General features: G+C 43.6%; 2 protein-coding genes across 2 annotated transcripts in view; one reads left to right on the top strand and one right to left on the bottom strand.

The window, feature by feature from the left end:
* Positions 1-27,881, top strand: part of cdk5rap3 (CDK5 regulatory subunit associated protein 3) — a 69,572-nt gene that overhangs the window by 23,691 nt on the left and 18,000 nt on the right. The gene's annotated exons all lie outside the window — the stretch shown is intronic.
* skap1 (src kinase associated phosphoprotein 1) lies at positions 25-27,881 on the bottom strand. The gene is made up of 13 exons (XM_076151658.1): positions 27,611-27,881; positions 26,297-26,402; positions 25,676-25,701; positions 25,380-25,484; positions 13,659-13,739; positions 13,482-13,565; positions 13,273-13,397; positions 12,771-12,834; positions 11,632-11,859; positions 9,094-9,144; positions 8,739-8,848; positions 666-768; positions 25-319 (listed from the first exon to the last, which is right to left on the bottom strand). The coding sequence occupies exons 1-12, from the start codon at positions 27,639-27,641 to the stop codon at positions 676-678; spliced, it is 1,104 nt and encodes a 367-aa protein (XP_076007773.1). The 5' UTR covers positions 27,642-27,881; the 3' UTR covers positions 25-319; positions 666-675.

Raw genomic sequence — 27,881 nt, 5'->3', positions numbered from 1 at the left:
GTTCAGTTGATTGATGCGTGCCAGTAATGAAACAACATTTATTGTACTTCAAAAAGAGAACATTATTTGTTGTTACGATGACAAATTATTCTGCCTATTATTCATTTTGACTAATTGGTTGATACATATCTGTACACAGCAGTTATTTAATTGGAGCATAAATTTAGGAGGCCGGGCTTTTATAAATGGTATCTTCATGAAAAAAGTACAATCACATGCGATTTACAAGATATAACGCACAATGTAAGGAAAGAGAATCATTTTCAAAAAAAAAAAGATTATCTGACAACCATGTGTGTGTGATGTGTCCCCAGCAGCTCTGTGGAGGAAAAAAAGCAAAACACTATCAGGGAAACAGGTACATTAATAATTCAGTATTCATTTAAAGCTGTGCCTATCTAACAGTATTAGGAAATCATTTTCTTAAATAGGACAACTGACGCTGTAATCATGCTTTTGTTGCACATATTTATTCTCACGCATTGCCCATTGCGGCGTTTGGATTGCTTTATGCAGTACTTCTTCCAGCCAGCAGATGCCATAATGGCAGGTCAACGACTGAAAATACCTCAATGGCAATCTGGATGAGTACCAGGGGGACCGTTTCTGTGTATTAGGCCACAGTAATGGTCCATAATGCTGATGATAAGAGAGTGTCTCTGTACCTGTTGGTGCTCAGAGGATGTAGGCAGGGTGCAGGAAGTCCTTGGGGACGATACCCACAGTGCCGTTCAGACCGCCTATCCACCAGCCGTGAATGTTGTACTCCTGCGCCAAACGTGAGCAAACACAGAACGAGTAAGTCTCAGCGGGCCTCATTTACACCAGATGAAGGGAGGATCTAACACAGAGTTAAAGCTTAATCTGAGCCGAGTGTATTGTTTATCGCATTAACGCCAGAACAACCATCTGAATGATTTGAACTGCAATTCTACACGGCCCTGATCCTTTTTAATGGCTACTAAACTACAAGAAGCTCTCCAGTGCAAGTCATTTTTGGATAAAAGTGCTCTTGTACTGTATAAACTCAACTTTAGTAAAAAAGGAATCCGGGAGAGTCCAGGGTCCACAGAAGCCACGGGAAATACGCTGCAATTTAATGGACACAGGGATTCATTACCATTATCCCAATGTGTAAAATAAAAGTTGTGTTTTAAACATAACCAGATTAACTACAAGTACCATTATTTCTCTGCTGTGTTAACACTGAAGACTCTGAACCTTTGATTATTAAAAATTATATAAAATACAAGATATAAGCCTCCCAATATGTTTTATATATTTTCTAATAATAATTAATTAAAAGCCATTGTGTTTATTGTTGGTGTCCTTTGGTATCTTTGGATGGGCATTTGTCATTATTTATTATTTAGACATTTTACAGACAAAACAAGATACAGAACAAGACAGAACAATATAATTAAATGCTAAAGACTATACGGTAAATTATATGTATAAGTATTTGAATAAAAATCTAAATGTGGCCATTTGTAACTGTACAGCTCATTTCAATTTCCCCAGGTTGGAGTTTCTGTGCGAGTTGTGTTGTGCACTCCACTGCTGCTTTTCCACACACACACGCAACACAATTTAGCCAAGTCCATGATTCATTGAGGTTTCCTGTAACACATGGCAGGAGTAACTACCATCAAATCTTTCCGTTCATTCATTTAAGTGCTCAATGCATTTTAAGAACTCGAATTACATCACCCGCTATATGATGAGCTGATCGTCACAGTTGGGCTCTAACTGCTGAATCAATATTTGGCAGAGGATCAGATGGAAGTTAAAGCCCAGCAGAGGAGCGGAGGCACCAGGCGGCCATCATTTTCCCACCCTGACGGGAGGCAGAGCCGCCCGTCTCCCATCCGTACTACAGCAGAGCGAGCGTGGCTGTGCGAACGCTGGGCTCTCTCAAACACACACACACACACACACGCACGCTCACACACACACATACAACTTTGGCCTTTTTCCAATCAATGACATACGAGCGGGGTGTTGATCAAATTCATCTATACACGCCTCAGAATAGAAGTATGCTTCACTTCTGGGACTTACAAGGCCTAGTTGTGCGCGCAAACTCGCCTACCCTGAATTGATAAATGGCACATTGTGAAAGCCTCACTGTCATCCTGACCTGACACCTCTCTGCAGCCAGAGGAATGAGAGGTCTGCCGCTAATGAGAAGTGTTTGGACAACCAGGATGGATGAGCTGCTTCGACCGTGACAAGCCAAGAGACTCGACTGTTCTTAAAGCGTGTGTAGGTAGCCACAATAATCATCCAGGCCGTATCATTTCCCCTCTCAAACCTCACTAACTGCTCTGACACCGCGATGATCCCACTACACGCTCGCATCGCTGACAAACGCTGATGGTTAAATGTAAATTGGAGCTTGTGACACAGGGAAAAAGTAAGTTTGGAAAGGGGGGGAAAAGGGCCCTCTGTGCATCTGCATTGTGTGTAGAGGGAAACGCCTGGATGCGGAAAGCTGGCACTCGTCCTCATTTGAGAGAATGCGAACGGAGGAGGAGGAGAGGAGAGACAGACGGACGGGGGGGAGGCATCAGATAGAGGGAGCGAAACAGTTTTTCTCTCCCTTGGGGGCGTCGCAGCACTATTCCACCAACCGTAGTGACAGAGAGTTTTATTTATCTCCACGGCCCATCTGTGCAGTCGGTCTCAAATTCTCCCTGAGAAAGGTCTTTTGGATTATCAGCGCCGCCATTTTAATACAACTGCTACATCACAGAGTGGGTGCCAATGGCGGTGGAAGTCTGTCAGGCGTGTAGAGTCCATCTTCCTCATACTTGAAATGGGTTCATCCAGAGTACACCTGCTGTAATAGGGACATTCCAAGAGGCATGGAGAGTAAATTATCCAAATGACAAAAACTATGCAAACTCCTCAATGTCCTCTTCCTTCTGTTTGTTTTTCTCTTTTAGTCTTTTTTATGTTGATTTGTTTTCATAAGCACAGAGTCCCCAGCTCTGAAAATACTAAGGTTGATGACAAAGGGGCATATTTCCGCTCGCTGTTGCTATGTGACTGAAAAGCGAGCTGGCGGTCTGAGCGTTCACCTGAGCTGGAACGCGGTCGTCGACAGAGATCACATGGCGACGAGGTTAGAAACCCAAAACGTCCCTGAGAGGTCTGAGCTCTGAGAAATGTCTGCGTTCACATTGAGAGGAGGTGCAAGGATGCGATGAATGTGTAATTTGTTAGAGGTGACACATATCACACAGCCTGCGTTTGCTGCAACCTGGATGCAGGTCAAATACAATGTGTGTGTGTGTGTGTGTGTGTGTGTGTGTGTGTGTGTGTGTGCATGTGCGTGTGTGCGGATGGCAAACAGCGCCGTGTTGTGGCGGCTGCAGCGCGTTGACTCATTGACCTCCCGGTGACTCCTCCGCCGAGAGAGCGGAGAATGAACGTGGGCGGGGCTGGCACTGAGAGTGGGTTGCCATGACAACACCTGCAGTGTACCGGCGCGATCGTTTATTTACCACTCAGGGGGCTGGCTAATGGTGGCATTCTGATGGGCCCATCGCTCATGTTCCCGACCGGAGGACGGATTGACAGCTACCCAAGCCTGAAGCGGGAGAAGGTGAGTCGAGGTTGGCTGGGTGCGGCGAAAGACAAAGGCTGAGTGAGGCAGGAGGCGCATCACGGCGCTGTCACGGTAACCTAAACATAACAGCAATATCTACATATGGCCGTGAAGAAAGGCACCTTTTCAGGGGCAAATTGTTACATCGTGTTGTGATTTCACCTTTGTCATCTTTGTCTCAAACACAAACACAACACTTGCTCGCAAACGACCCCCCCGCCCCCCTCTCGCTCTCTCTCTCTCTCTCGCTCAGATAATGCATCTTGTTTGCTTTTTTGGTAAAATGTTAAATTGTCAAGCGATTGTGACTGCATATGCTTTCTTTACACCTTTTCATCTTTTTCTGAAACACAGACACAAATGCTGCCAGACGACACACATGCACACACATGCACACACACACACACAAACACAGACAAAATCCCAAATGCATACAAACTAGGGGGAGTGCTAATAAGCCTGACACATGAGGCATCTTTCCTCGGCCACCAGCTGACTGAGGCAGGCCTTGGGCGTGATGGAGCGCAGGAAGTCTCTCATTGCCCTGCCGCTGAACCCGCCGCCTGGGTGTTACAATCTCTCCCTCCCTCTCTCGCATCCTCCCCATCTCCAACCCCCTCCCTGCTTTCTTCCTATTCCGTCTCTCCTCTAACAGCCTTTCCGCTTGCATCCTCTCTTTTTCACTGTCTTTTCCTTTTTTTCTTTCTCTCGTTTTATTTTCCCGTTGCCTCTCTCTCGCTCTTGCTTTTCTCGCTCGCTCTCCTCTACATAGAGTCATCACACGCCGCAGCTCTGCAGTTCCTCCATCACTGGTCACCCTAACAAAGAAACATGGACAACCCTTATAGGCACAAATCCGCGATTTGTAAACGGCAATCAGGTTAGAAAGCCCCTCGAAAAGCTCACACAGGTGCAACTCGTTAAGTCTTCAATAAATGACCTGATTAGAGCTGAAAATGGTTGAAAAAAATTGTTAAATATATAAAAGAATCCTGTTGAAAATCATCTAAAAATATGGATAATAAAATCTACACAACCAGAGATCGAAACGGCTACTTAGTGTCCATTTTTTTCCAAGTGGGCTTTTAATTAAATCAGTGAATTGGCTTCAAAGTGGAAACATGACAGAGCATGAGAACGTTTGAAAATATCTCAGGGACGATGAGATTTAATAAAAAGAAAACCTACTCGCTCCTTTCTAATGCACGCCTGGGATTACGGATGGCTCCTTAACTTAATAGCAATTTAAAGTGGATTTGTGTATGCCGCTGAGTGTCTGTAATGATGGCTGTTTACGCCGCCCCTCATTTATAATAATTAAGCAGAATGGATTGGGGGGTGGGTTGCTCGGCCACGGTTCTGGGCTATTGGCTTGGGCTGAATAATGACCTACTGTAGTTGACCGGGGGATGACCGCTGCCTCCTGAATGACCCCAAACCCCAGACTCACCCCCTGCTACTTTGGGTGGTAAATAGGATGTCTTGCCTGTCTAAAGCGTCGTGGTGTCTATGGCTACAATAGCAGCTAGGGGTCTTTAAATGGGTGTGTGACAGAGAGAAGGAGAAAGGAGAGGGGGGGGGGGGACAGGGTTCAAACAAAAGAATAAAGGGACCCCCCCCTTCTTTGTCTCTCTTGTTTGACTTTTCCCATCTGATTGTTTTCCCACTTTCCCTTTTCTTCTGCTGTATTCACTCAGTGTGACCTGTGGGCAGCAGTGCAAACCAGCTTGTATAATCGCGTTGAAGTCAGATATGACCGTAAAGACCAGCATGGCCACAGGTAGGAGTTTATTGTTTAGTTTGAATTTTAATAATACGACAATCCTATAATCCTATAATGAAGCTATAATCATAATTTGCACATGTGCTCGGTTGTCACAGGCGATAATCCTGTAAGGTTGTAATCAGCTTTTGGTATGCATGTTAGTTGTCATTAAGGAAAATCTCTTCCAGTTGCGAAATACACAAAAAAACACTGCTGATAACCGCCACAAGGTGTCAGTGGTGTCCATGTTCTCATTGTCTAACAACCTAACCAACCATTTACACAGGGGCTCCAATGGAACACTTGGGCCAAATGTGAGGTGACGTTGTAGTTTAGGAGAGGCGCTTGATTGGCCGACTCGCGTCCCTCTGTGAGTTTTGGTTGGACAGCGGATGGAGGAAGAGAGGTGAGCGAGGGGATGGAGAGAAAGGGAGAGGTGGCAGCGCTGCTTGCCAGAGTTTTAAGGACCCTGGATGGGTTTATGTCGTAAATCTCTTCCCACTCCATCCCGCCGTTCTCCATGAGTGCCTGTGGGAATACAGGAATGTGACAGCTGACCTGTAGAGCCCATGTCTTTTGATTCTGGCTACATAAATTAAAGGGCAGATATGTAGGACATCTGTATGGTTTAGCAAGGAGCGCGGCTGGCAGAGGATACACACAAGGTAAATGTGTGGGAGGAGAGATATCCTATAGATATCTTGCGAGTAAATGAATCCTGTACAATGATAACCCACCTAAATACTAAAACAAATCCTGCTTAGCATGTTACAGGCTATGAGGCAGGTTAGCTTTGGCCGATGAAACACTAAAACAATTGAAATCAAGCCTAAAAAATTGTGTGTGTGTGTGTGATATTGCAAAAAATCGGAGCAGAGCCATGTTTGTCATTACACACTAAAATGTCAGCACAAAGCCATAATGTGCATTAGAAAAATGCAAGCTCTCAGAAATGAAATGCCAGAGCAAATCCAGGAGATGGATTTGCCGGTGTGTTTGTGTGCCATGTATCAGCCCGGCGAGCGCTGCTGCCATCAAGCTCTCTGGAAGGCAAGTTAGGCATCGCTGCAACCAGCAGCAGCGGCACACCAGGAGATTAATTCTCTTGAACTAATGGGATTCATATGAGTTGTGAGGTTCCTAATTTATTTACTTTGTCACTGATACACAGATATGCGCGCGCACACACACACACACACAGGAAAAAAAAAACACAAATACAGTAAAAATGCCCCCACTTTACAGTAAGTGAGAGATCAATAATGATGGATGAGGGTCTTTTCTACAATCGGCATGTTCTCCTCAGTTCACAGCCATATGACACCAGGCCTGTGGCTATCCCATTCTGCACTTCAGCAGTCAATCACATCCTAGCTTTAAAAATAACAGTTTGTTAGCACCATTGATTTAGCACTTAGAGCGTGTCCTTATTACCTTGTAATTATGGTCAGTGTTGACATAACAGCACAGACAACTAGGCCTCCCACCCTCTAACAGAATTTATGGGCCCCAGTTTTATTACGGCCATTTCATGTGTCTGGGTCCCCAGTTAAGCGACAGACTTGAATTCTATCCAAGGGCCCGTATTTCACTCATCGAGGTCAGGGGTTCTCAGGAATCCCCCGTAAAAACTGAACACCAGTAGGCCCTGTGTGCACACACGTAGAAGGAGCAGGGAAGCCCTCCCCAAGGGCTCATTAAAATAAATAGCCGATTACAGGCTATAATCCAAATAATGCTATTCATGAGGGGAATGTGATGCCATAAGGACGCAAAATGGGACACGGGTGGAGTCATGTCGTCACACAAAACCAAACAATCGGAAGCCATCCAGAGATCACCTCTAAATAATTTACAGCCAGACCCTCACTTTAAATCCATTAGAGGACAGTTAGAATACTCTCTGCTAGTCTGTCACCATGTTATGACTTTGGCGTACAGCTTGACAAAACAAGAGTAATCTGTGGCATTAAGATTGTAAGACACTGCGACCGTGTCTCGCATCCAACCTGGTCTTGGTTTGCTTTTAAGGTTTCCAGTGAAGAGGCAACGTTATCCGTACAGTGAAAGGTGATCCTCTCTGCCGAGCCGTGGATGTTTGGGCTGGATTTGTAGCACAGAGCCAGGTCCCCTTTGTTTTCCAAAGTAGGGTGCCTTTATCATCCTAATATGAGAAATGGACAAGGCTGTTTTGACATTTTCCCCTATCAACCAGCACACACAGACTGAGAGCGGTGGCATCTCATTAATCTGGCACTGCCAAGAGAACCTCAATTAAAAGTCCATCTTCTGTGAGGAGCATATTTCACCTGTACCACATTCACCCGTTTCAACAAAAGGCTCATTTTCAGTCAGTGCAGAATGATAATGCTTGTTTTGGTTGGAGCTAAATCTAATCTAATTATAAATCTTGAATTTAACATGACAATAATGCCTTTATAGGTTTACAAACAGTTTATTTTTAACCATAATGTATTTATAAGCCCTTTCATTCTTAAGCTATTGGTGTTTAAAAATGTAAGTAATTGTGATGTTGAAAGAATAACAATTCCTCATTCTTTACCACAAAATACTCAAAATGTTACAGCATTTCCACTCCTTCTCGCTCCTTAGAAAATATAAATAAAGCGCATAATGATTCGATTGTAAAACCAACCAATAGCAACGTTCTAGAAAACAAGTCCCTGTACGCATCAGAGTAAAAGTGCCCAAATTACAAGTCATTGATTTCCAGTAGGGAGGCTTTTCACTGGTAGATACTCTGCATGTTACTACACGATGGCCATAAAACACAGGGAAATAGATTGAGAGAAAAGAGCTGAAATGCAGGATGACTTCACCTGCAGTTTATGTCAAACAGAAAAGGAGAGCTTCGCATGGCTGACTACTCAATTAACCCCTGTGATAGAGGCTCCATAATGAACAACAGCACCATTACACAGCGCCCGAATGGCTCTTCACCCTGGTGGCTCAGGAATAGACAATGCCACTGTTGGTGCTTCTCTCTTGCGTTGTGATACAAGTGCTAACTAACAGAGGAGTTTAGATGTTGGGGATATCAGCGTGTTCATAAAGTAAATGAGCACAGAACGATTACTGGATTCGATGTTGTTTAACCCTTACGTAATTACACATTTTGAACATCTGCATTAAATGTCACTAATTCTAAGCTACAGCAATAACTCCTATAATTACGTTTGGGATTTATCTAATCAGGAATTGTAACTTCACATTATGAGTAAAAAGGAAAGGCGCAACGCAATTTGTATTGATTTGTATCATTTTTGATTTAAAAACGGACAAAATTCTGTAAGAAGCTGAAGTGTGTATTGAATGACTGTTGCTGATGCCGATGCTGACCTTGCTAATGATGTAGATGAGATCTCCCCGCTTGAAGGACAACTCGTCTGGCTCGTCAGCCTCGCAATCCCATAAACCCTGGTAGTAGTTAGCGTAATCTGATGACCAAGCTGAGAGGAAATGCAGAGCACAAATTAAATAAGACAACGAGACAATGTTATTTTCTCAAGTCTTCAGACAGCCGCTTTCAGCCGGTTACTGTGAACTCCTAAGTTGGGGGGCCGATGCACACAATGCGCACAAACGGAATTCGATCATTGGGATGTTATTTTAATGAGTTGGTGCTGTTAAAGCATTACAGGAATAAAAATGAGACTTGAGGAGGAAAGCTTGCAGACTACAATGAGGTTCTGACCTGGGTTGCTGCTCTTCTCGCCGCTCTCCACCGCATCTGAAAAGTCGTCTTCTGAATATACAAAACACACAAAAAAATTACATTTGAGATGGAAAATGTATCCCATCCCATTTGTTATGAAAAGTAATAAAAAAACAGACAATTTCCTGCTTTTTGTCCCCATCACAAGATTATTACAATGCTTTCAACAGTCAAGACACCTGAATCTGAATCAATTTGTCCAATTTATCAGAGTCCCAAGCTGGAAAATTTTAATGCATGGCTTCCTTTGATGCGTGTGGAGGTGGACGTGTTATTGACCATGGGGCGTGGCACCCAGCGGTGACACAGTGATATCCCTGCCCTCCGTCTCCCACATCTATCCTTACACTACCAGGCTGACAGCAATGCCACAACCTAGCAACACTATCCACCCCCAGCACAACCTGCTCCTCTGCTTCCAGGAACAGAGGGAAGGACGCCACACACACACACACACGCACACACGCACACACACAGTATATATACCTACATACATACTGTATTTCTGATCATATGACCAGTATAGGGCTGGATATTGTTCAGTGCCTGTTCCAGTATCAATGCCAGTATTTCTGACTTGAAAGTGTTTCCTAAAGAATACTATCTGTTTTATTCAAAGACAGTCTGATGTTAAAAGTCATATAATTAAATTGTTTGTTTTTTATTAACTCTGCCGCTCTCTCTCTCACACACACACACACGCAAAAACATGTTCACATTTCACATCATAGAATGTTTCAAACACAACATTACTCAGATTTTCTTTAAAATGCAGAGATATGATTATAAATTAATGCATTATGCAAGATTATGGGTTTCCTAAAAACAGGAAAATGTCATACATTGCCGTTAAGCCACCGGAGGGGAAAAGAGAGACTGTAATTTTGTTTGCTAAGAAACCAAACATTTGTTCAGCAGTGTTCAAGCGCTGTTGAGAAGAGCATCCTTCAGTGGAGAGGCCACCGCTATGGGCCAACGGTTTCTATATCAAAGTGATTTAATTTTCCAGTCAATAAAATCAGTCATCAGCACCGGAGCCGATACCGCCATCTCTCTGCATTCTCCCCGCACAAAGCCCCCATCAGCTTTTTGCTACAAAAAATTAAGGCAGCTCATCACCTGGAAAATGATGCTCCAAAACTATTCAGCCCTGCCTCACCAGCTACTGCACTGACAAAATACATGTGACAAGGGCACATCTGGGAAAGTCTGACTGAGATTTGACAAGCTATCAATAAAACCCGACAGAAAAAAATATAATATTCAAGCAAACGGAACGAAAGCAACTTGAGATGGATTCTAACAGATGTGGTATTGAATGATGGCGTGTTAACAGTAAAGTTAACAAGAGACAGTTACTGCAAGAGAGTTACTTTTTTTTTTAAATAGAAATCTTTCCTTGCTGTTTGGACGTATGACAGTAACTGTGAGGGTCTGACCATCTAACAGTATCTACTCACCGTGGAGAAGTTGTATGTAAGTGACCAAAGAGAGGTGCAGAATGATTGATAAGTGAAGGGGTGAGAAAGTGAACGAAAGAGCCGGTCATTTGATATGCCATCTGTGGTCAGGGTCTGTACCTCTTCCCAGATGGCTTTGAACGCCAGCATGACAGTCTGAAGACTGATTTCCCTCTTACCAGTGATTTTGGCAAAGGTAATGTACTCACTGAGTGAAACAGAATCTTGATGTATCTTATTTAATAGAAAGAGTGATGGACGACGGCTCTGAAAAGATCGGATCACCCCTTTTGTCCTTCTCGGGATCTTGTAGCCACCCTGACACATGGGACACTCTCCTCCTCTGTGGGGACTTGGGTGGAGCTGCTCTCGCTCTCTATTCCGGGGCTCCAGTCTCGCAACATTCTCAATCAAACTCTAATATCTATTAAAGATGTGATATTAAGCAGTGCAGAACTATTTTAAGACCAGAGAGATGCAGTTTTTACTTCCTTTTAACTAAATTGCTGTTGCTAGGCAATTTTAGCCAAAATCTGCTTAGTGGCTATTTGTTGCCTGGCAACATTAGCTAATTGGCTCCTCTATCAGAGAGCATTCAGAACTACAAAGCTCTTGCTGATTTCAACAACATACAACTGTTTCTAAACAGATAAGTCTGTTCCACAAAGCCAGTGGGGTTAGAGAGGGGACAAAGCTAGACGCTGTTAGTTTATGAGGACGCTTCCCCTTACAGCCCCATGTGGCTCTGTAATATCAACCTCACTACTGGCATGCTTATTAGTGCTGTTTGATTTATAATGAGTGATGGAGTCAGGGGGGTGCTGTGATGGGGGGCACCTGGCCAAACAAATATCACAGCCAGGAGAGATTATCAAAACCATCTACTGTTGTGAAAGTCCCTTAGGGTGTTTGTGAGAGACGGGGAGAGACTGTGTGTTTGTCTATTTGTCTGACTGAGTGTCATTGTGTGTGCTGCACCTATCTGCCTTCCTGTCTATTTATCCGCGTGGCCGCCTGCTCCTCCATCTTTGCGTGTAAGGCAACCGTATCCTCATACCTGGCAGCACCTCATAGATATCGTCGTCCTCCTCGTCAGCCTCCCATGTCTCCTGCCCTCCCTGGACGCTCCTCCACTCCCCCCGGCTGGCATGAGAGACTTGGCCAGTGCCGGCCCGTGGCAAGGGAGGGGCGTTTACCCTGTCAATATCATCATAGGCCTCCTCTTCCTCCTCCACTTCCTCCTCATCCTCAAAGTCATCGCAAGGGATGGAGCTGGAGCTGAGATCTATGAGGGACGAGGAGACAACGGGATCGGCGCTGTTAGCGTGAAGATGGAGCACAGCACAGCACACAAGACACACACATACATTAAAGGGGGAAGTAAGAGAAATCTTTGTGTGGTTTCTCCCTGGCAGCACAACCAGCAAGGACAGGGGGCATACAAACACACACTCACAACACACACTCACACACTGAAACCATCCCCTTGTCATAGTTGAAATTACGAACATTTAATATAAAAATCAAATTATGCTTTGCCACTAATGTCAGCACTGTTCTCAGCATTTGAGAGGTGAAAGAATCTATATCTTTGGGTCAGGCTGTGTTTTGTAGTAAGGGAAAGAGGGAAATGAGACAAACTGCCGGGTGTCTGTTACTTCCCGCAAATCAGTGGCCCGGCCGAGCCCGTTTTAGAGCAGACGACTCGCAACTGCCTGTTTAGATGGAGGAGCCGTCTCATTGCAGGCGACCGGCCGCTGTAACACAGGGTATCAAGTCCCCCTGCCGTATACTATCGGCTGGGCAGAAATCAATGTCACAGGAGGATAACCAGAACATCTACCAATCAATTTCCCGTAAGTTGGAATTTGGTAGGAGGGTTAGGGGTGGAGCGCTCAGGGGGAAGGAGGGCAGGAGTGCTACAAGGCGGTGCACATGACATGGCGGGTGAAATGTCGACGGAAGAGATTCAGCACTCTGCTGTTCGGCCGCGCAGTTAGTGATGGATAGGGTGGTTTTCATCGGAGTCAGAGATGATAAAGGACTCCCTTTCACATCTGACCTTTCTGCCCCTCTGAAACACAAGCAAACTTCAGGGGAACATTGTGATAAAGGGAGTTTGGAGGTCGGGCCTCATATAATTGCATTATGCTATCAGACTGTGACTTTTAAAAAGTAAGAAGACATGTGGCTTACCCCTGAGCACAAAACTGATCTGGTCCACCCATTCCCTGGCTTCTTGAGCATTGCTGGCTGTGAACTGTAGGACCAGAGTGACAAAAACACAACAACTCTGAGTCTTTTTCAGAAGAAAAATAACAATCAGAATACAAATCCATTTCCCATGTTGACACGGCAACAACAACAAGTGGAGACACCACAGATGGTTTTAAATCAGCCGATCTGTCTCTATGCAAACTTAAACAAAGACATATCAATTCAGCTTACTCACTGTGTAGCACAACTGTCAACATGTCACTTAAATCCTCTGAACAAATCGTATTTGCATAGGATTTAGATATTTAAGATAGAAAAATTGATAATTTCACAGACCGACAAATCAACAGCTACATGAAAATCAGAAGGCAACTTCCAGAAACAACATCTATCAAGGTCTACTCCTTTTCTTTCTTTTCAAGTACCTGCTATATTCTTAATTAGTACAATTAGTACTGTGGCTTGTTGTGGCGATACAGACCTGGTAGGTCCGCTGTCCGGGGGCGCTGAGCTCGAAACAGGCGTTCTTTTTGGAGTCTTTTCGCAGATTGGTCACTAGCGCCACATTGTAGCCATTGATATAAAATGAACCCTTCTGTTGTTTATCTATAGGGTGGAGAGTAAGCATGTAGGGATGATTTAGGGCACCTCTAATACTGTATGTACAACATGCTCATTTTCAAAACAAACCTTTTTCATTCCCAAAGTAGTAGAATACGGTGTTGTTCAGTAAACACCACCGCTTTTGCCACTCTGAGCCGAAGAAGCTGTGGTCTAAACGAAAAAGGACATTGTGAGTACTGAGCACAAAACAAAACACTTAATTACTCACACAGTATATGTCAAATTATCAATATGTATGTATACCTCTTCGTCTCTTTTCCAAGTGACCTTGCTTCAAGATGTTGCCGAGTTCCTGAGCTGCCACTGGTGGAATATCCCCAAAGACTGTCAACACAAGCAGCACACAATCATGTTATCCGCCATTGTGTACCTAATAAAATGTTCATTAATAGCTCAATTAAAATGTACATGGCTCCCAAAGCAAGACACACGCATGCACAGAGAGAGGGTGGCGGAGAGAGAGAGAGAGAGAGAGAGAGAGAGAGAGCACACAAATGCCATAAACATAAAGTCTCCAACACGGTGGATCAAATACATCCCCGTCTCGGCTTTAGTGAACCGGGATCAATACATTTACAGTGTTGCTGAGCACTGCAGTCCATACATCTGCTCACACTGCACTTTTAATGGGAGAGACCTGCCAGTGGGAATTCAAACAACTCTCTCCAATTTGCAAGTCATTTAAACAAGGGCACAACTGGAGCAGGTTAAGTGAAATAGTGCGGGTGTCAGCTGAGCGATAATGTATTCCACCTAATATCCTGCCGACTCCAAGCCAGGAAGAGGTCATGTATACAGGATGTTCCAAGCTCTACCTTTTGAAGTTGTGACAAGAAATCCACCCTATTTGTCCTTTTTTCCTCACCTTTAGCCATTAGTGGTAAGATTTTAAAACGGAGCCCCAGGCCAGTCTGAAGGGCCATTCTCCGCCCGATGCCTCATCAGGACAACCTGTTTTTTTTCCACGTGTCAAAAACAAAGCTCCACTTCCGCTGTGTTCATTAATCACCTGGCATTAGCCTTTACACAGAGAACAAGTCGCCTTTTTAGCCTGAAAAAACAGGAACAATTTAAAGTCCATTTGCACTAGTCGGTCCCATTCAGGGCACCGATGTCGAGGAAATACCCCGCGGTCCGTCGTCTTTGAAAAGGAACGGTTTAACGGCTGGGAAAGCCAAACATGTCATACTGTAACTGGGTCCTCTGGTTTAAACAAAGAGGGTTCCTCAACATTAAACAGTAACCTCGCTCTCATTCATAAAAATCAGCCAAAGGCTCCCAGTTGTGTGCCTACACCCGACTGTGTGATGCTGTCTCTTCAATAAAGTCTTGTTGTTCTGAGGCAATTCACTGAGCTCATAACTTTGATGTAGAGCACCAAATAAAGCTGATGTTGGCGAGCCATCTAACGTTTTCGTCCTGCAAACGTCCGATTTATGCATGAAGTTCATAATCCAGTGTGATCTAATAACCCCAGACGGCCTCAGCTCGCGGCCCTGACGGATGATCGGGTCGTAGCGGAGCAGAGGCCCGGACACCTCGCCGCACTGACGCACTCACATATCATCAGCCTGCCTTTGTGGATGGACTGACTGGTGACACTATAAATACGAAGGTGCTAAGGACTGTTTTGTCAAAGGGAACCCGATTCAGTACATCATAACAAACAGCGGTCATTACGCTCCCCCCACCTCATCCATCCACCAGCAGTCCGTCCATTTTTCTGGACTTGCTTCCCTGTTGCAGCCCACTTCTAATCCCCTCATCCGTCTGCTTCCCTCACTCTTCATTTATCTCAAAGGTCGAGCACGGTTAATAGATGAGGAGGTACAAAATCAACACAAGATCACTCTGATCTGCCTGAGTCAATAAACATTACACATTCATGCATGCTTAACACTTAAACGCTGGCTGACCTGACTTCACTTGACTGTCTCCCTTTGGAAGAATCTGAAATAGTGCAACTACACCGAGTGGATGCAAACAGAGGATACATTCAGCCGGTAGTATTGAAAAGGGAAGAAGGAGCCCAATAGTTCACGATTCTTCCACACGGTAGCAGCACAGCATGCTGGCTCAAGCGCCGCCATGCCCTTCATTCCTCCCTAAATAAAAACAGATTCTGATTGGCCCAGACTGAACAATGTCTTTTAATCAGAATTACACGCTAACACCTCTTTGGGAACAATGAAGTTTTAAGTGGATATTCAGAGGTAATGTTATTTGAAAATGTGTAATTCAAGGCTTTAAAAACCCAACAATCATCATGGTGTTTGAATTTTGAGTTTGAGTATCGGCACAAAGAGACACATTAATGCGTCTAATTAAGGCCTCATCAGAATAGCAGACAGACGGCACTCTTTCATAAAAATCATAAATTGCATTATCAATTATTCAGGGCAACGCCATGACTTCATTTTCATCCCTTTTGCGTTTTAATTAGCACCACTCACGGCTTTGATATTGACATTAATTTGATGGCAATTTATTGATATTTCAGCATAACCTATTTAGCTTTTAGCTGAGTGCAATTACCGACACAGAGCGGCAGAGAGATGGAACACTACAGTCTCATCACTGGTTTCCTAAATCAAGGTGAGGATTTGTATAGGCTAGGCTAACTGAGTCTAACTGTTCTCAGTGGTCATCAGTGAGAAACAATTAGAATCCGTTGAATTTCCAAATGGAGGCAAACAATCAATAGAAATTGAGCAGAGATATGTGTTTAATTGATCCTGACACAGGCACATTTTCATGAGCGAGCTGACCCGCGTGCTGTAAAGTGCTCTATTCCGTTGCCGACCCGAACTTGTTTCAAACTCGGAGGATACACAACAATGCATCCGAGCTGCCAGCGGTTTGCCACAGCCGCAATCTCTCATTTGGTTATTCACACTCTCTCAGCATGGTGTTATGAGCTCAGCAGTTGATCCCGCAAGAAAAGGCTGATTTATGTTAGCATGACCAGAGGGAGTTAATGTATTCTCTCATTAAAATCCACTTTAGTTAGGCTGAAAGTCAATCAAAGGCTGGGCAGAGAGTGAATCAAAATGAAGGGAAATGGTTGGGTGGGAGGACTAATATGTTACATTATATCTAACTGTGGGCATAATGCAAGAAAGATAATACGAAAATACAAAAAGAAAGGTTCAAAAGAAAGGTTGATGACGCTGCAGAAGCTGAAAATGCTACAGTAACAACAGAAGGAGCCTAAAGTCAAAGGTCTTTCTTCAGACAGTAGGACAGAGGGGGTTAGAGACTTGACGGGTTTTAATTTAACCACTGCACTGTCCCCAGCTACAGAAAGACATATTCTCCTCTTCATTATAAACTAGGAATGTAACTATATTAACTAAAAACATACAACCAGAATATTCTTCAGTTAATATTCAACATTTCAGTAGATTAATACATCTATATGGGAGTGTGTAGCCAAAGTGGAATGGATGAGAGCAGCAGCTAACTCAGTAATGTACTCAGCCACAGCACAGGTGGGGATCAGGATCGGCTAGTTATCATATGTTTTCTTTCTCCTTTGCTTAGTCCTTGAGCGCGGGGGCTTTCACAGTGCCTTTCGATGCAAGAGGTATTGCATTGAATGCAGCATCAGGGGGCAGGACCTGACCCCCGTATGAACTCTGCTGATGAGGTGAAACAGAAGGCAGAAAGAGGCTCCCCCGGCCCTGAGGGGGCTACGAGGAGGAATGCTGCTGATTCTACAGACGAAGCCAGTGAGACCGCAATCCTCTCCGATACTGTCCTTGATTAGGAAAAAGGATTCACTCAGTGCACCTTCACCCACCCGGCTCTCAATCTACGCGCGGGCCAAGCTAAATTGATACATTTTTCCTCATTACAGTGGGAGGCCTTTGCTGTGTGTCCCTCCAGCAAGGCGGCCATCAGAAGCGAGGAGAGACAGAGAGGCACTGAGGTTAAGGGCAGAATGTCTTCCCTGGCCTCCTCTCCTCCCTCTGATTTGATTAGGACTCCAGTCATCGATACATAAACCGTGTTTAGAACCTCCTAATGCATGTGTTTGAGCCAAAGAAAACATGCAGTGCATTATATCAGGGTGCATGATGCCTGTGCACCGCTTAATAATGTTTAATGGGCCTGGAAATGTATGCAGGAGAGGTTGTTTTTTTAAACCAGGGAAGTCAAGCAGGTTAAGTGACACATTTCACTCTACGGATCTATAAGATAACAGAATAGAATAGCGTGGAATTGGAACTTCCATGTACTTCCATGTCTCACACTAATGTTCAGGGAAGAAGCTACAGCAGTAACTTACTGTGGTCATGCTGTTTAAATTTCTCGGGTGCTGCAAGTTTCGTTGGAGTTCAACCTTAATGCCACGTAGAGAAATTTGGTATTTGTGTTATTTTTTTGCCGTCCTTGATGCAATTTAGAAGGAAAAAAATTAAATCCTCTACGCAGGAATCTATGTCAAGTCATCCCGAGCTCCACGCCGCTATATTCCTACATTCAAACATCACAGGCCGGCCACTGTAAAGACACTAAGGGGCTAAATTTACTATGTGACATCGGCTTCCCCCTGGGCAGCCATAAGCAGTGTCTACAGCGACCCTGAATTTCCCTTTTGTAGATTTACTACCACTATTCAAATGCTTAACTGCAGATACAATGATCCTCTAATCGCTGGGGATGGTTTTCAGCTGCTTCACTGACAGGGACAAAAAAAACAGTAGTAGGAATATAAATACCAACAATGGAGGAGTTCGGGCCCACAGGAGAGTCGGTAGATCTGTGATAAAAACGGGATATAACACAGTCAACCAGAGAGCCTAGAGGGAGAAACACTCAAAGAAAATCAACACACTCAACCTCTAAATGTACGGTTATTGCAACTTTAAAATGCTTTTATTATATCCCCTAAAATGCCTTAAATATAATTTGAGCAATAATGATAGCTAAATATGTTGGCGAGCGCAGCGTCTTGTGAGCGATGTAATCACTGTTGTTATATAGACACTGCGGTTACATATTATGCCAACAAACAGCTATATTATTCAAATTTTTTTCTTTGACTACTCTCGTCAATTTCAAACAGTTCCGGGGGCAACAGGTGTGAAAGAAAAATGTGTTTTTCATTGCACATAAGGCCAAAAGCTGATAAAAAATTCCTTCCTTGATTAAATCTGATGCAGAGGTTTTCCCGTTACTGCTAAAATAAGCATTTTAATTATTTTTAGAGGATCAAATAATTAATTGATCTTTAAAATATTGGAAAATTTTTGGGGTTTATGTAATTAATAATTTCATAAAATTTTCAAATCCAACAAGCTAATTACTCATCGGGACAACTTTTTCCCCCTTTGACTCTAGACTACCTTTAACTGTATTTGTAATTATAGTCTTAAAATTTGCATCACACTTCAGTATTATTTATGAAACAATCATTATCGAGCAGGTTTCCATTCAGCAAAATTTGTCAAACTAATAAAAATATGAAACCAGAATGATGACTGACTTTGGCCTTCGCGTGGTAAAGAAGCACATACTGTATTGTGATTTGTCATTATAGTTCCTATTTTGTTACAGTACAGAAAAAAAGAAAATTTAGAGAGGGCTGCAGTAACGACATGAAATTATTATGACTATATTTAACTGAAAACATTTGGCAATAAAAAAAGATTATTATGCCAAGTGACAATTGCAGACGAGTAAAATAAATATGAAAACAGGATTTACTGCATATCTGCCATTTTTAAAAGTTCAAATCAACGTCTTTTCAAACAAATAAAAAAATAAAAAAAATAAATCAGAACCACAACTGACTTTGTGCCGCTCCATTTGTAGAAAACAGTATATCAGACTGCAACAATAACTGCCACAGAAGTCATTTAAATCGTATTTTGCGGTAATATAAAAATGTGTTTACCGTAAAGCATAATACAGCACAAAACTACAAGGATAATAATACTTAAACGTGTATTTTGCCTTTTTCAGTGAATTAAATCCTTTGCCATAATTTGTAAAATGCAAGCCTTTTTTAAATGTTACATTTGCAGATTTTTACTGTTTTATCAAGCTGCAAAATTGTGATCAAAAAGATAATTAGTCAGTCCAGACAAAACAAAGCAAAACATCCACAACTGCTACATAAAGCAATTACTTACACATGCTGGTTTAGGTCTAGAATTTCAGAAAATGATGTCACTTCATTTGTGAAACGCATTGTTACAAATTTATATTTTAAAGTTAATTATTCAAATGCCTATTTGTTTAGTTTTGACACCAAAAACAAAACAACAACCAAAGTTCATTTTTCAGACTGCCAAACAGGAAAAAGTTTTCAGACAATGATAAAATGCTTTTCCATTCACTGGCTTCTTTTCCACACACTATTTTATTTCCTCCAGATAAGCTAACTTACAACACAGGCTGCCATACATCACTGGCAATAATTTCCAATGCAGATAAGGAATCTTCCAACACCGTACAAGCACACCGCAACCCTGTCCCACTTGGCGCGCGCATACACATACACACACACACACACACACACACTGACTTCTCCTGGCTGTGCGGAGATCCCAGTTCAAAGAGAGATGCATCCTCAACATCTCCGAATAACTCCACAAGGGCATGTTAATGACCTCAAAGTGCTACATTACAGCAACAATTAAACAGAGGGATCCCAGAGGCATTGGGAGCCGCCGTGTCACTGTCTGTGTACAGGCCAACACATCTCTCCCATCTCCATTTATTTCCCTAAGAAATCAGCGGGGCCACCTGGGCTTGGCATTGAAACTTCATTCATCTCCAGAAATGGATTCCAGTGGAGGGCAAAATCAAATTCTCATTTGCAAGGCAGGGGGAGAAAGAGAGGGAGTGAATGCAGGAGGTACCTGGGAACGCTAACCTCTGGGTGAACCCGCTGCATCTGATAGTTTTGCTATTTGTCTGTGACATTGACAGCTCTGGGGGAGATTAGGAGCCACCCTGCCCCAGCTTCCCACTTTGCATTCTGCCTCTGCGCCTCTTTACAGATGGACTGCTGCACATTTACCTTCGCCTGTTTTCCCCGGGTTTCAACACGGCGCTTTACACCAGAGGCGAGGAAGGGATGTAATTATATGCAACGCAACAATAAAAAACAGAGCAAATGAGGGAAAATCTGTAGCAACGGGCTTACAAACAGAGAGTGTACAAAAAACTACGCCGCGTCGCTTTAGGGTGGGGGTGAAGCCGGAGATGAGAGTGATGGATGCCCTTCGGTTATATACGTCCAAATCCCCCCTTCAAGCCGCTCTCTTCTTGCCAGGCAGTGTGAGTGAGTGTGTGAGAGAGAGTGTACAAGATTAATAGTGTAAACAGCGAGAGAGGGCGCAGAGGGAGTGCGGGGGAGAGAGAGAGAGAAGGAGAGAGGGGGAGAGAGAGAGAGAGGGGGAGAGAGAGAGAGAGAGAGAGAGAGAGAGAGAGAGAGAGAGAGAGAGAGAGAGAGAAAAGACTATCAGCATCTGCAGCAGCACAGTAGCCCTAGGGGAATAATGTGAACTTTTGAACCCTGATGGCAAGCAGTCGCAGCGATGCACACAGCCTGCTCCTGCCTCGTAATGTGTGTGTGTGTGTGTGTGTGTCTCTAGCAAAGCACAGAGGCAGCGACGGAGGGAGGGATGGAAAGGAGAGGGAGGGAAAATGAGGAAGAGTGGAGGTCATTAACATATTCCACACTTCCTCGCAAATGAGCAGCCGCCATCCAAATGTCACAAAATCCATGCACCTGTGAGCGCGGTGAAAAATTAATCTCCAGGCAGATAATCTGGACGGACGGATACAGTAGATGGCTCCAGCAGTTCCTCGCCGTCCAAAGAAACGACGGAGACGGATGGGATATCTGTGACAGAAAGGCCGATCGCTCAGGCAACTCCGGGCCGAGTTCAGACAGGTCACAGGTTGGCCGAGCGAGGGGGCCAAAGGTCAAAAGTTCATTAAGTGGGTAGACAACATGGCCACTCGCCAAAATAAGCTGCAAGGTGATGTATGTGGACACAAAATGACGTCCAGGTGCGGCCATGAAATGAAATCCCAGCGGCTAGGTAGATTACTGAGCCAAGTTTTGACACAAGCTTGTCAGAGATACATACTGGCTCCCTCCTGTTTGTGAGTGCTCTCTCATTCTCATTCATGTCGGTATTCCCCTGTGAAGCATTTGCTCTTTTTGTTAGCTTTTTTAAGAGTTCATTTCACTTGTAACAAAGTCCAGATGCCAACAAAAACACTGCTGATTAGCCCAATATGGAACATCCATTCATGAGCTGGCATGGCTTTATTTCCAATTCACTGGCCAAGAGACCGGAATATGAACCTGCATTTCATTCTATAGAGCTTTCTCAAGCTTCAGCCAAAATGACAAAATTCAGATTTAATATTCTATTTACCAGCACAGCGTAATAATGTTGTTACTGTATATTGGTTCCTCATATTCAAATGAGAAATAGGCAACAGCAAGACATAACTTCAAATTGGTTATCCTATTGCATTCTATTGCCAGTAATTGGTTTAGGAAATTGTGCCAGCACAGTAATCACTGACAGGAGGCACATTCTGGCATTCTCTAAATAGGGCAACACTACACAACACCACACACCTGCCTATACGTCAAAGTAAATGATCTCCCAGACAGAACATAGACGATTAGATAACATATACCAGATCAGACAAATTATTACACAGTACATGTCAGATCATTTCATTCAATACAATCAATGCGAAAAATACCACAAGCGGGTAAAGTGAGCGGGTACGATGTGGTTCTGGGGGAGAAACATGCAAAATGGAATACGGAAAATAAATGATTGAGGGACTTCATGCACACCTGTGCTAATGCAGCCTATAAGGGGAGATCATCATAGAATCGTTACCATAGTAAAGAAAAGGGGGGGGTGACATATCGTGAGCGCCATCTCTTATGCACAGCCCCCCTGAAACAAAGCTCATCCTGCGCCGCTCTGTCATCGCCGCAGCTCCACAGCAAACATCCCCGAGCGCCCAGCAGTGAACCCCAATCACAGAAAAACAAACAGGGCCATTTCGACTTCGTAAACTTGACCTGCAAACAGCGTGACAGGGCTAAAAGCCCCACATCTCCAGCTGTCTCCCATGTTCTCTGTGTGTGTGTGTGTGTGTGTGTGTGTGTTAGTGTGTGTTAAAGATGCATGTCGGAGAATGTGCAAGATGGGATCGTAGAGCAGATCTGATGGTGAGAGAGGAAAAAAAACATTTGCGCGCTCGTGTGTGTGTGTGTGTGTGTGTGTGCGTGAGCCCCAAATAGCAGAAGGAGACAGAGAGAGGAGGGTGCAGACGAGGCCTGGGTGAGGCTGCAAGCGCGGTCAGGTCACCGGTGCGGTCGGCGGGTGAAACTCAGTTCACATTACCATGCAGACACCCGGGCTAACAATGGAGGCTCCATCTGTTCCTGTCAGCCATTACAAATCTGGTGTCACCCAGTCCAGTGAAGACAACAGGCCACCGCATCTAATCAAACGGCACAGGCTCCTCCCGCGTGTAAAAGCAGCCATCGACTTCACACTCGCTCACTCTCTGCTTAGGGAACGGAGCAGAGCAGGCGAGGCAGGCAGTCGATTACCACGGATAATATATTCTCCAAGTCACAGAGTCACTATTGTGTACAGTAGGCTCAAATAAAATGATACAATTAGACTTAAGAGGAAAAAATACTTCATTAAGTTCCTCCTCACAGCCCGCCAGTTTCCCCCTAAATCACTGGATTTTCACAACAAAGCTATTCTGCCGTTTCTTTTGCGGCAAGGAGCGGAAGAAAAATGAAATAAAAAGCAAACCACCACAAGCCGGTTGTTCCTCCTTAAAATCGTCGCTGATTTCATTAGGTGCTCCAGTCATTATTCCCTACAAGCGACCCCCTCCTCACTTGAAACGGACCGCCCAGTAGAAAAGTGTGGAGCCATTCCTTTCAACTGGCAGTGAACAGAGGATGAACTATGAACTCCACATGCCCTTTTAGTGAGGACACAGGCCATTCACTGCGCTAACACGGTCACAGGCAGCGCCCGTATAAAAGCACACAGCGCCGTGAGGTGTAAACGTTATGTTTATTGATCCGGCAATAAAATGCCTACTTCTTTGAAAGCACTTATTTGGCGACAGGGCGTCAGTATGTCATATTTAAAGTAAAATACTAATAAGAGCAAAAAGTACATTCTGGTGGTGATGCATTACTGATGATTTCTCACGTTTATCATTAAAAATGGCGGAACATCGTGTTCAAGCTGTAACAAGTATCCCACACCACGGTAACAGAAGGCGGAGATTGTACTTCTGCCCGTTACCATTACAGCCTAAAGGGACATTTTTTCTAAAAACATTTTTATGGTTTGGTTCACTTTGTTTCGAAAGGGAAATGTTGCCATAAACATGAATCTTCTGGCTTTTGTTCTAAAAACAAACAAATCCGAAAAACAAATTACCATTGTCTCATGGTATATCTCGCCACCATCTGCCATGATTTGTGCTTTTTTCTCCCAAATTAGCAGAGAGAGACTGCAGCTACTCATTTGTGGGCAAAGGACAGAAGAGTTCATTAAGCAAATTCCAAATAAGGGGGATCATTTTGACTACATCCAGCTGGCACCAACAACTGCTTTCACACAATGATCACAAACCACAACACCATATTCCTTTCTGACAGAAAAAGTCCCCATGTTTCCTGCCTCACCTACGGAAAGGAACTGAAAAGGAGAGCCGGGTAGAGACGGGCACCTGAGGCACCCGAGTCAATGATGCCCACCTGCGGCACGTCACGTCAAGGGCTATTAACTGGCACATAAAGTCAGAAATACAAAGACTCTAAGCGAGAGGGAGGGCAAGTCCGAGAAAGGAAGATAGAGAGAAAGATTGATAAAGGCAGAGAGGGATGGAACACATATGGCCCCTCAGGTACAGTGTTGTATTTCAAACCCGGTTGTGAAAGAATAGAGGGGCTCGGGGTCAATCAATCACCGTGTTAGCCCTCAGCTACAAAGCCTCCGCTCTGTGTGGGCCGCCTCCACACCTCCCACACTCCTCCACACACAGCTCAGGGGGACAAACTGGGGATGGAGATGAGTGCTTACCACTGGAGGGAGCTCTAGGGGAACTTTGCTATCCACAGACTCCATCTCTCACACACACACATCCCTACAACCTACCTGAACCAGGAGGGAGAGGAGAGAGAGAGAAGGAGGAGTCGCTGATGTCACCGGAGCCGAGAGAGAGGTGAGGAGGCCAGCGTAGGGGGAAAATCTCTCTGATGTTCGGCTGTTTTTTTAAATTTGAGAGTGACATAGAATATTCAAAAAAGGTCCTCCCACACTTCCTGGGGTGGGGCGGAGGTGTGAAAATGTGTCTAGAACAACATGTGTAGTAAAGTACTGTTGTGCAGTTTTCTCACAGGAATTCCACATTGTCTCCCGTGACAATGGCTCCTCCTCGGCCCCATTCCTTTGTCGGTGTAGAATTCCTCCTCTAATTTTCTAACACGCTGTGGTCTTGCGGGAGAAAAGTGTTCACAATGGCAATACAGACAGATACGTCTCATTCGGTTTATTCTCAGATTAAAATTTCCCTCTCTTGTCCCTGGTAAACCGGATGTCAGACGCCACATGGAACGCCACACAATATTGACCTGCATTTAATGCTATACTCTCAAAAAACAAATTCACAAAACTGTGCCGCTTTGTGTAAAATGTTGCAGATCCAATATACTTCAAAGCCAATTACACTAAAATTAGGTATGAAAATCTAAGCATCTGTTCTCCCGGTGTTCTCAAGCACATCTGTGAGTGTTGCTGTGTCTCAAATGCTGCCGCAGAATTAGGCCTTTTTGAGCTCTAACATCTGCACTGTGAGAGTAGCTCAAGCACACACACAAGCGGACCCACACACACACACACACACACGCATCAGATCCAGGCTACTTACAATCAGGGCCTCCTTCGTCCTGATAGTCAGAGGCAACTGAGGCATCATCCGACGGACCCGAGCGACTCTGGTTGTCGTCTGAGAAGTCTTCCTGCCTGGAGTCCGCTGTGCGTAAGTGTGTGTGTAACAGTAATAAAGAGATACAATAAGCTAGTGAGTAAATGCATGATGAGACAAGACCAATAGAATTGATGTGAGAGTTTTGTGCACCTTCAGATAATGTTAAACGGGTGAAACGGGTTTTCACCAACACCACATCTGAGTGGTGTTGGTGTTGTTTACTTCAGGGGACTTACATAGTAAAGGAAATTCCAGAGGATTGCTGTAAAGTAAAACAAACAAAATTTAAATCTTTTGCAGTGAATTGCCCTGTCCTCTGTGCTAAGTCTTAAGACAGCATTGCTTCTCAACTTCAAAAATTATTTCCTGCCAGAATACCACAAAACCACAGGTTTTCTTCACACTTGTGTTACCATGCAGTGCAGTCGACAGAGGGGATAGCGGCTGTTTTCGGAGTAAAAGCCGTGACGCTTGACACAAGAACATTCTTATTGATCAACCGTTCCCTGTGCTTTGAAAATCGAATCACATCAAAATGTTGAACTGTCATGATCATCATTAGTATTACATAGCATCTTTAAAATGTTTGCATAATAAATAAGAGGATGTTTAATATATACTTGAAAATACAATTTGTGCAGGCCTTGAAGGTGAAGCCATTAGAGTAAATGAGCTCCTTCAACGTAATGTCGCAAACTGTGTTTAAAGCAATTAAAGCAACAATTGGGATTCTTAAGCAGTATTAGAAGCAGAATGTTGGTTAATGGTGTCGTAAAAATTACAGTGTGACACTGTAAATTAATGTTATCCCAACTCAACAATAATAAAGTGTGGGTCATTGCTTCCGGAAGTCCTACCTAACATGGACCACCCTGAAGTTATTCAGTAAAACATCCCGTGTCTCTCTGGCGTGTTGGCTGAGATTCTCATCCTCGAGGATCTCCCTAACAAACAGCTCACAATCTAAGAGAAACAGAAAACACGGTAAGGTCCTGGGATGTTGGTTAGTAACACTAACATGTAACACTGGACACCCCGAAATTTAAGAAATATTAAGAAACATCCTGAATTGCATACGATACTTCAGATAAAATCATATGCTGTTTCACATCATTCACTCCATAGCTGATGATTAAAAAAGAGAGGGAGGGGCTGTGTGGTATTTAATTTGCAAGAAAAGAGCCATGTCACCATTCTGAGGTCATGCTGTTAATGGAGATAATACTAGATAAATAGTTTATATATAGAACTTCACTATGTTCATCACAGCTTTCCCTCCACAGATAAAGTATTTGTCTATAATCTAACTATAGTTTGTCATTCACAAGTGCTCAGTGCTCAACCTCTTATTTCTCCTTTAAAGCAGTAACGTTGTGTTTTGATGTCCACTCCCTGTAGGTATCATTAAACTGGAAATTGTCTCACTGGTGTAAATAATGAAGCGTCTTCGAAATACCTCAGCCTCTTGAATTTGTTAGTTTGTACAAATGAGTGAACACAGACTGAGATATTTAACTGTGGCCTCTTCAGACCCAATTTGCCTATCAGTGTCATGTATGAGCCTCATTTGCATGAATGAGATCAAATCGAAGGATGTAGAAAGGAACAACTGATATTGAACATTTTCAAGGACTTTCCAAATACAATGGTGTGGAATGTGACTTGTTGACTAGATTTTAATCCCTGAGAATATTATAGACTAACGTGTCCGTTTTCATTCGGCCGCAGTCAAGGCAATAGGTTGGCCCACATCATATATTTGAATTCATTTACTTCCTCACTCAAGCGTTACACAAATGTGATGACACATGCAAATGTTTGTACAGAGGCTTCTCTTCACCTGGCAGAACATGCAAATAAACACCAACATGAGCGAGTTGCCACTACATAGCAATGTGTACTGGTAACTTTTTTGATGTCTGTTGTGTGTGTTCTCTTCAATTTGTACAGCTGAAGGTAATGGGCATTATGAACAACAGAATACAAATGTGCATTGGTAATTTTTCAGTTAAATTTCTCTTAAGTAACAATATGAATTATGATAGACTCTGTTTCTTAAAGATATTTAATATATTCCCATCATATATTCCAATAGTTACTTATACTGTACCTTATCACTTAGTTTAAACATGTGATTTCAATAAAAAATACTGAAAATAAACAGGCATTACCTTTCAAAAGCCTAATGACGTTTTCTGACATAGTCCCCGTTTCTATCTTCCACAAGCTCCAGAGATTTTGGTTTGCAGAATTTCCCAGCAACTTCACACACACACAGAGTGCTTGAGCATGAAATAATTGTACTCCTCAAGGTAGACTAAAAAAAACTCCATCATGCTATTACAGCTTTACGAGAGGAACAAGAACACGGCACACACACTGACAAAGCGACACAGCATCTAACCACCTGTGCCCTTTTGTTCTGAAACTAACTTCCGTGCA

Source organism: Genypterus blacodes, unplaced genomic scaffold, assembly GCF_046128005.1.
Source record: "Genypterus blacodes isolate CSIRO-AG114 ecotype Tasmania unplaced genomic scaffold, CSIRO-AGI_Gbla_v1 ptg000055l_1, whole genome shotgun sequence".
Classification (NCBI taxonomy): Eukaryota; Metazoa; Chordata; class Actinopteri; order Ophidiiformes; family Ophidiidae; genus Genypterus; species Genypterus blacodes.
This window is presented reverse-complemented; position numbering and strand designations above follow the sequence as displayed.

Coding starts and splice junctions, on each gene's coding strand:
- skap1 (XM_076151658.1), bottom strand. CDS start 27,641: ATGTCAGAAAACGTCATTAGGCTTTTGAAAG. Junction 26,403..27,610: donor CGTCATTAGGCTTTTGAAAG/GTAATGCCTGTT, acceptor TGTTTCTCTTAG/ATTGTGAGCTGTTTGTTAGG. Junction 25,485..25,675: donor TCTGGAATTTCCTTTACTAT/GTAAGTCCCCTG, acceptor ACTTACGCACAG/CGGACTCCAGGCAGGAAGAC.